This window comes from Impatiens glandulifera, chromosome 2, assembly GCF_907164915.1.
Source record: "Impatiens glandulifera chromosome 2, dImpGla2.1, whole genome shotgun sequence".
NCBI classification, from domain to species: Eukaryota; Viridiplantae; Streptophyta; class Magnoliopsida; order Ericales; family Balsaminaceae; genus Impatiens; species Impatiens glandulifera.
In genome coordinates, this window is record NC_061863.1 from 4,377,796 (window position 1) to 4,387,706 (window position 9,911).

General features: G+C 33.3%; 2 protein-coding genes across 2 annotated transcripts; both read right to left on the reverse strand.

Annotated features, from left to right (window-relative positions):
- Positions 1 to 572: 572 nt before the first annotated feature.
- Positions 573 to 2,552, reverse strand: LOC124925597 (F-box/kelch-repeat protein At5g42350-like). The gene has a single exon (XM_047465643.1). It carries the CDS (start codon positions 2,087 to 2,089, stop codon positions 629 to 631), a length of 1,461 nt encoding a protein of 486 aa, XP_047321599.1. The 5' UTR covers positions 2,090 to 2,552; the 3' UTR covers positions 573 to 628.
- Positions 2,553 to 4,216: 1,664 nt separating this feature from the next.
- LOC124926183 (probable protein phosphatase 2C 27) lies at positions 4,217 to 9,911 on the reverse strand. Its single transcript, XM_047466364.1, has 4 exons — positions 9,017 to 9,911; positions 8,690 to 8,881; positions 7,799 to 8,004; positions 4,217 to 4,890 (listed from the first exon to the last, which is right to left on the reverse strand). Exons 1-4 carry the CDS (start codon positions 9,194 to 9,196, stop codon positions 4,338 to 4,340), a joined length of 1,131 nt encoding a protein of 376 aa, XP_047322320.1. The 5' UTR covers positions 9,197 to 9,911; the 3' UTR covers positions 4,217 to 4,337.

The following is a 9,911-nucleotide window of genomic DNA, read 5'->3' on the forward strand; positions in this document are numbered from 1 at the left end:
ACATAAAAATCGTTGAATTAGTTTCATTGCAAGATATTGGTTCGATACAATTCATGAAATGAATCACATGATTTCCAAAATACAAATGCATTGTATTTTAGATATTTTTAAAATACAAATGCATTGTATTTTAGATATTTTTATTTTTTTTTATATTATTAACACAAGTAAATAGTAGTAAATAGTTTAAATGCGTGTTATACGATAAATTCGGATACGATAAATTCGGATCTACTGTCCCGACTATCTTAGAGGAGAAAGAAAATTGAATATTAAAATAAAATGGGATTTAAGGTTTATGTCATGTATATATATATATAACTTTTTATTTGTCTCATTTATTAAAACGACATATGATTTAATATATAAAGCGTTAAACCGAACGTTAAAATTTGTTTAGTAAAAAAGAAAACCGTGATGATTTCAATTTAGCCGGATCGATTTGATATTTGGTAAACTTTTTCGAAGAAAACAAGCTTGAGTATATACTTTACCGGCCATTCTTGCAATTTTAGTTTGAGAAAATTGTTCAAGAAACACTTAAAAATGGCACATTTAGACTATTAATGTGCGACATAATGAACAAAACGTTTCCCTTTCAAAATGAAAAGATGTTTAAAAAAAAACATTATAGATGTACAACCGCAATTGATTTAGTAACGCAAGAATAAGCATCAAGTTCATTAGCCATTTTATTCCTCGATACATGTCTCCAAATCATCCCCTCACCCGACGCCGATACATCGCAAACCGTCAAGAAATCCAACACCTGCCCGAATATCTTAAACATCTCAACCCCAAAAATCACGTCTCTATCCGAAACAAACACCGCATTCCAATCCATAGGCGCATCAGGATGAGTGGAAACTTCAAACCAACTAAAATTCACGAAATCCAACTCCCATACTTTCCTCACCGCCTTATTCCTCCTCCCGATTTCACCGTCTCCTTCGCACCACAAAACCGATAACATAAATAATCGCCCACTCAAACAAATCAGCTTCGGGTAATACTCGTGAACACGGGGAGGAATCGAAACCGTTTCGATCCACACCCAATACCCCCTTTCTACGTCAAAACCTACAAGCTTATCGCTTTCAGAATAAACGTAGAAAACTCGATTGCATACAACTCCCGAGCAAGCAATACCAAAATTGACCGGTAATCGTTGAATTTCTGACCATTTATTTGACGTTGAATCGTAAATCTCCCCTGTTTCCAACCGCTCATCCCCCGATCCAACTCCTCCTATCGCAATCAGAACGAATCGTTTGTTTCTATTAATAGAACAAGTACCTAGAATCGGAGATGATCTTGCATACTTCATGGAGGCCATTTTATGCCATGATTTACTCAAAGGTCGAAACAATAGAACTCCTTTGTGTGTCTTTTTTCCGAGATTGGTCAAGCTAGAACAACCTCCAACTATATAAACACTGTCTTTCGCGCTAGCAACTGAGAACATGAACCTTCCTTTAAGGATCGAAGCATCTAGCCTGTGCCATTGGTTATTAGATACATCTAACGAATGAATCTCCGAAGAACACGAATAACCATCTTTAACAATGCCAAACAGAAACAGCCATGGATTTTGATGTAAACCATCTTGTCTCATCTGAATGAAACGTTGATTCGTCGTTAGATATCGCCATTTCTTGCAGACGAGACGAGCATTCATCAAGCTGGTGAGTGGAAGCCTAACTAGACACATCTCGAGAATATCATCGGGGAGAAAGACATCGCTTCGACTCTTCTGAGGCTCGAGTTTATACGTTTTCCTTGCGTTTCTCTTCCAGAACTTCTCCTTCATACCGTAAGAGAAGCAATCTATAGCACTTGATGATTTTCTTCTACCATTTTGATCCACAAATGTTTCATTTGTTTCAGCTACAACTTTGCAGCTACCATTCCTACCATTTAAATTGAGACATTTCCATGAAGACCATCTTGTATCATTGATTTCATCTCTTTTATTATTACTTTTCTGCTTCGGGCTAGGGTTTCTAACCAGACCTTTCGACATAGACATACTTAATGCTTGAAATTCCTGACTAAGAGATGTTTCACCAGTCAAGCTTTCACTAACCATCGTAGTTCCTCCACTTTACACAAATCAATAGAAGGATAGATCTAAAACTACACCTGGCAAATCCAGGAGATTCACTAAATGATCGAGAAAACAAGTGGAAATATCAGATCCGGAGCGGTTACCAGAAAACAAATGATGTATCACGTATCAAATGGCAGTTAAAACAAAGAGAAATCTGGTAGAAATCGTGTAAGTAACATTCAGCATACATTAACATACCGATTTGGAGAAATGGAGATCGGAGACCGAACATCGACTTGTTTATCTTATCTGCATTCTTCTAGCGATTTGCATACATTTGGAGAATCGAGATCTTCATGAGAAAGTAGAAAACGATACATGATAATCAAATCAAATCAAACATGGAAAACTGAAGATTGAGGAATGAGAATTTAGTAAAGCGACTCAACAATGATGAGAGAGAAACAGCAATATTACAATTCTCCTGACATTGTTTTTGTTCTCTTTCTCTTCCAAAGAGGCGTTTTCATACTCTCTCTCTCTCTCTCTTCAATCATTGCAGTGGGAGCGGTTTCTCGGCAAATTAATATTTTATTTATTTATGTCGGTGGGGAGGACCTTTAGACTTTAAATTACCTTTCCCAAATTCGAGACCTTCCAAAATTATTATTTTTTTTTTCATATAAAATAAATAAATTAATTAATTTAGGTAAGATGTTGGTAGTAGTAAATATTCCGCTATCTTAAGATGATGACAATTTTTTTTGTTTTATTAACCTATATTAGCATGATCCTATTGAAAACAAATTATATTATAACATCTTTAATACATAAATTTATATGTATATCATTATACATAAATATGAGTTTATATTTGTGTAAAAATATTATTATTAGATAGGTAGAGTTAGATTTTAGAGAATTTTTTTGTCTTATCGGTTTTAAACGTTGATAACTTATTATTTACGCGACATTTATAAATAAAAAATTAAATTAGTGACGTTTATCTTTATTTTATTTATTTATAAAAGACATATAGATAATAAGTTAACGGAGTTTGTAACTGTTAGAATATTTTATATAGTTTTAACCATAAAAATATTCCAGTTTTTAATTTTGAAACAAGAGATCTGAAATCTCAAAATTTTGGCATTTACTATTTTTTCTAAATGAGCGTAACATGATATGAAATGCATACATATTATATTAAACTAATCAGAATATTTCACTCTCAATTAACACTCTAGGGTTATTGATTGAGGGTTGAAAATTTTTAACTCACATTTGAATAGAATCTCTTTATTAAATATCAATGTTTATATTTAGAACCGAGATCCAAGATAAAGAAAAAATTCAATTTCATAAATCATTTTTCATTATAGATCTATCAATTTACGGAAATAGAGTATTAAAATTATATATTTAAAAGTAAAGATTTAGAGTAAAGATTCTAACATAAATTTTATATTAACCTCATTTATTTTCGTTTCTTAAGATATCTTGCAATGACTAATAATAATATAAAAATTATTTAAAGGTAGCTTCATCCCCATAACTTCTCATATTGAAAGTTATATGGGACAACATGTGCATATACAAATCTTAAAATAATCTATATGATAATTCCACTTCTTTAAATATGAAAAATCCAAATAAAAACAAAAGTGTAGAATTTATATATAAAAATTTGTTTATTATTTGCCAAAGGGTCTTTATCAACTTATTCTACTAAATATATTGCCAATATGACAAATTTTCAGCCTACTTAATATGTTTAATAATTTCCAAAACTAACTAAAATACAAATTAACCGAATTATTTGAAAATGTTGAAACAAAACAAAAATACAATTAGATACAAATTTAGAAAAAAAGTCTTGAAATAGACAAATGGGTCCTCCCCTTATGACTTTACCCCTGCAATATATTATTTGATTTGAAATGAAATTAAAAAATATTAAACCCTTGTTTAATGTTGATTATTTTATTACTAAATTTCTTATCATCAATTAACTACTTTTTTTTTTTGTTAATCAAGAACTAAAATAGTTTTAAATCTACTTTATCATATACTAAATATGAAGGATGAGATGAGGAGATATTAGTAATTTTAAATAAATTCAACTAAATTGAAGACATGATGTAGTCATAAAAAGAAACAATATACACAAAAATAAAATAAAAAAACTAAATTAATATAATAAAATGCATAAGTTCATAGAAAGTTAATTAAGTAAGTTCTAGTGCATAATCATCCCATAATGTAAAAACAAAACAAAACAAAAAAACTAGTAACTATATCTCGAAACCTTTAACAAACCGAAACCTCCTTCACTTACCACGTCTCTAGATTGTGGCGTTTCTATACAAGCCTCAGGAGGTTCGGTCAAGAAACAAACCACCACAACGGTCAAATTATCGCACGCGTTTCTCTTGAGCGCCTCCCTTACCAATTCCCGGGCACATCTTTCAGGGTCATTATGCAGCATCAACTCTTTCCTCGAAATCGTAACAGAATCCTGACTACTCATCACATCCCATAAACCGTCGCATCCCAATATCAAGAACTCGTCTTCATCAGTCAGTATTGTTTCAAGTATCTCTGGCTCAGCACTCAATGGACAAGCCGAACCTTTCGTGCCTTTCATGTGCCAATCTCCAATTGCTCGTGAAACTGATAACTGCCCATTTAGGTAACCGCCGTATACAACACCTCCTAGTAGTTCAATTCTTTGTCTTTCGGTTGGGCAATTTGGTTTGTGGTCTTTCGATAACTCTATCGCTTTTCCTAGCTTACTTAGCACTGCCCGACAATCACCAGCATTTGCCACCAATACTCTTCTGCAATCAAACAAACAAAAAACAGAATTCCATCATTATCAATAACTTATTATGTCAAATCAAATCAGCAAAATATTAAATACTAAGAATATATTAATCATCCAAGATGAAACAAGTCCTAAGAGTATATCCTTCTTTTGAAAAGAGAGACCCTTTTCGTTCATCCACAAAAGTTGTGACAAGAGTTATCAAAAATTAAATCAAGGCCAAACAACAACAAATGAAACGACAAAAGAAATGATAAGTTGAGTGAAAAAATTCCCTAAACCTATTGTTAAATAGGTATGTGAGAAGACGTGTTATGATAAGACAAATGACAAATGGACGGAGGTTCAAATATATAATTATGAGCTCATGGATCGTCTAGATGGAGATTCCTAAGAGTATATCCTTTTCTGAAAGCGAGACCCTTTTCGTTCATCCACGAAAGGTGTGAAGGTCACGCTTTGCCTAGACAGAAATAACCAATTACAGAACAAGTTGTGACAAGAGTTATCACAAGTTAAATCAATACCAAACAACAATAACAAATGAAATGACAAAAGGAAGGATAAGTTAAAATGTGACAAAATGCCCTAAAAATTATTGTTAAATAGGTATGTGAGAAGATGTATTACCATAAGACAAATGGGTCATGGTTATGAAGGACCAATCCAAGAGTTACATGTTGCAAAAGGTGGAGGTTCTAGTTAGTTTATATGATTACGAACTCATGGATTGTCTAGATGGAGAGTCCTAAGAGTATATCCTTTTTTTGGAAAGCGAGACCCTTTACGTTCATCCACGAAAGGTGTGAAGGTCATGCTTTGCATAGACAAAAATAACCAATTAAAGAATAAGTTGCGACAAGAGTTATCACAAGTTAAATCGAGACCAAACAACGACAACAAATGAAATGACAAAAGGAAAGGATAAGTTGAAAAGTGACAAAAATGCCCTAAAATGTATGGTTAAATAGGTATGTGAGAGTCCGTGTCATGATAAGACAAATGGGTTATGGTTTTGACGGGACCAATCCAAGACTCACACGTGGTAAAAGACGGAGGTTCTATTTAGTTTATATAATTACAAACTCATGGATTGTCTAGATGGAAAGTCCTAAGAGTATATCCTTTTTTGGAAAGCGAGACCATTTACGTTTATCCACGAAAGGTGTGAAGGTCACGCTTTACATAGACAAAAATAACCAATTAAAGAGTAAGTTGCGACAAAAGTTATCACAAGTTAAATCAAGGCCAAACAACGACAACAAATGAAACGACAAAAGGAAATGATAAGTTGAAAAGTGACAAAAATGCCCTAAAAAGTATGGTTAAATAGGTATGTGAGAGGACGTGTCACGATAAGACAAATGGGTTATGGTTTTGACGGGACCAATCCAAGACTCACACGTGGTAAAAGGTGGAGGTTCTAGTTAGTTTATATAATTACAAAATGATGGATTGTCTAGATGGAAAGTCCTAAGTGTATATCCTTTTTTGGAAAGCGAGACCCTTTACGTTTATCCACGAAAGGTGTGAAGGTCACGCTTTGCATAGACAAAAATAACCAATTAAAGAGTAAAAGTTGCGACAAGAGTTATCACAAGTTAAATCAAAACCAAACAACGACAACAAATGAAACGACAAAAGGAAAGGATAAGTTTAAAAGAGACAAAAATGCCCTAAAAAGTATGGTTAAATAGGTATGTGAGAGGACGTGTCACGATAAGTCAAATGGGTTATGGTTTTGACGGGACCAATCCAAGACTCACACGTGGCAAAAGACGGAGGTTCTAGTTAGTTTATATAATTACAAAGTCATGGATTGTCTAGATGGAGAGTCCTAAGAGTATATCCTTTTTTGGAAAGCGAGACCATTTTTGTTCATCCACAAAAGGTACGAAGGTCACGCTTTGCATGGACAAAAATAAACAATTAAAGAGTAAGTTGCGACAAGAGTTATCACAAGTTAAATCAAGACCAAACAACGACAACAAATGAAACGACAAAAAGAAAGGATAAGTTGAAAAGTGACAAAAATGCCCTAAAAAGTATGTTTAATAGGTATGTGAGAGGACGTGTCACGATAAGACAAATGTATTAAGGTTTTGAAAGACCAATCCAAGACTCACACGTGGCAAAAGACAAAGGTTACATGTTGTCTAAATGGGTAAATTTGTGGAAGAGGGAAAAATTTGTTCAAATATGAAAGAGTTTCTTCAATAAATGCCTCCTCTTAATACAACTTGCATTTCTAGAGGAGTTGCCTATAATGTAGCAAATCAGTCATGTTTGGGAGTTCTATTGGAATATATTCAGGCTATATACCTAATAGTCTTTCTTTGATTCTTTGTAATGACATTCAGGTATATTAATAAAAATTACTTTGTTGACTTAGAAAAAGCAAAATTGTAGTTATACATAATCATGTTACATTGTAGATAATTAATTAAATGATATCTAACTAGAGTTAGTATGGATAAAATTGGATTAAATGGACAATTAATGAGAATGGTCCTCACCCCTTATGCCATAATACCACATTATATGAAAGACTTGGGCTAAACTAGAATTGGTTGTTGTTTGGTTAAGGAATTAAAATTAGAATTAGAATTCGGTGCAATTCCACTTTAATAACCTCCGAAGTCTAAGTCCAATATACTCATGTACGATTCAAGTGAAGATCATTTGTAGATTCTTATAGTTAGGTAAAAGAGAAAGAAGAGAAGTAAGAAAAAAAACGTCTCTTAAGAATTACAATTAAATGATTTTTCCAAATATAAGAATTGAATGAATTGTAATTCAATGACAATTCTTGTAGAATTGAAATCATAATAAACACCGTAGTAATTATGATAAGCAACATAGTGTTGTCGTTTTGTATCTACACAAGAAGTAAATTAAAGTTTCACGATGGTTTCAGTTACCTTCCGAAGATGAGAGCCGTTAAAGCAGTGGTGCCTGAAGATATATCGACGGAACTATCATCTGCAAATGCATAATCAGCATTGATAAAAGCATTCCTAATTGCTTTTTCCATGCAAACAGGAAAATCAGAGTCCTCCACAATGAACCTCAAGATGTTCTCCCTAACAAATACGGCTGCTTCAGTCCCACCATGACCATCAAAAATCTGTAAAGTCAATAGACAAATCTCATTTTCAACGAGTATGGAAGAGAATATATAGAATTCGAGGATAAACAGAATAATAGGCATGAGTATCATTAGAGGAGCTTTCAAAAATCTTATCATTGTTGTTTAATCCATGTTTATATATTAACAATTCATATAAATCTAATAATAGAACTCTTAACAGAATCCTAAATTAAATATCCTAAACTAATATTACCTATTAAATATAATTCTTTAAACTAATATGTTACACTAAGAATCATACTTTCATTTAAATACTCAATTCATTATTTAACGCTACTTATAACTTCATCTACTTAATAACTACAATCATTTCTTTACCATTTATTCATAATTATGACCCTAATATATGCTTTTAATCTCGTATCAAAAATCAAATTATGGAGTGTACTACCAATAAAAAAAGAAAATAATTGATGGAATGGATATTAAAAAGAGTATGAGATTACTATCTCTTCATTTTTCATCCAAATGGGCTGAAAATGAGCTACATTGCTATGAAATTTCTAATCACAAGCAGATCAATCTTCAACTTAAGCTAAAAAATGATGCCCCATTAGCATCTGCTAGAATTGTGAGTTTGACCTAAATTTGGGTTAATTAGAGTGATCAAAAATAGTGTTTCTCAAGTAACAATTAGCTTTCCTGTAGCATTGTGTCTTACACCGTAGAAGGTCCCTGAAGATGGCAAATCTATAGCTGTACCCAAATGCTGATGAAGATTGTCTATGCATATATGTTCATCCTCCATGAACATCTTGGATCCCTTCTCAGCACAACTCCCAGAGCGAAATACAGGTGGGAAGTCCAAAGTTTCATCTGAAGTTAACTTGACATCAGTTGGGGAGTGATCATCCTATACAAAGATCCAATCAAGTTAGTTGTAGTGCTCATAACTCCTACTCAAAGAAGAAACATGCAATGATAGAAAGACAATATTGTTGCAATAACCAAACAGAAAAAAAAAAATGGTAAGGAATGGTTAGCCTACCATCTCCGTAGTAGAGGCAGTAGTAACAGAGCTCATGCAATCCTGTAAAATGGGGAGTGATTGAGGAGGATTCCCATTTTTCATTTGCTTCGGATTATTCTCATCTTCATTTTCATTGTCTTGGTTCCGAATCCCCTCTAAAGTGCTAAACGAAAATGAGAAATCAGTACCTGAAGCCATGCTTATTGAAGTACTGCTGAGGCCAGTAACTCAATAATATCAAATAACCCTTAAAATGAACAATGTATGCGTTTGATCTTTGTCTTCGTTAGCTTGCTCCACCTCTGTTTGTGCAGTTAATCCAACAATTCATCTATCTCCCTTATCAACAGTGACTCCAACTAAGATCTCAGAACAAAATCCTTGATTCTCAACAAATACATGCATCAGAATGTCTAAAACTCAAATAAGGTCACTTCTCATCAGCCAGTTGAGAAACAAGTTGCTGTGTAAGAGCTTAAACAGAAGTAGTTCAAAGATTATACCAAGAACCCAGATCGCAAATCATGCAAAGGAAATCAGAATTGAACACCTTATGAGAAGATGTGAACAGGAAATAAGAGAAATTCATGTAATCCGAACTATCGAAAACAAAGAAAGACCAAATTCAAGAGACCCATGTAGATATAGCAACATGATACCTCTATTCGGAAGTGCGATTTAGAGATATGAAACTAGTTCTATCAAATACAGCAATCGATGATTGCTATGCTTTTGAAGTGAAGAGGTGTAATCGGGTAACCGACAATCCGACGGAAATAACTAGGGGAGAACTGGGTTCAGGGGAAAAAAGGATCCGCGTGTATGGTGCGCAGACATGGATGAATTCACGGATTCACGCGATTTTTGGTCAAATTATGTGAGTATCAGACGAACAAGAAAGATGGCTTCCGTT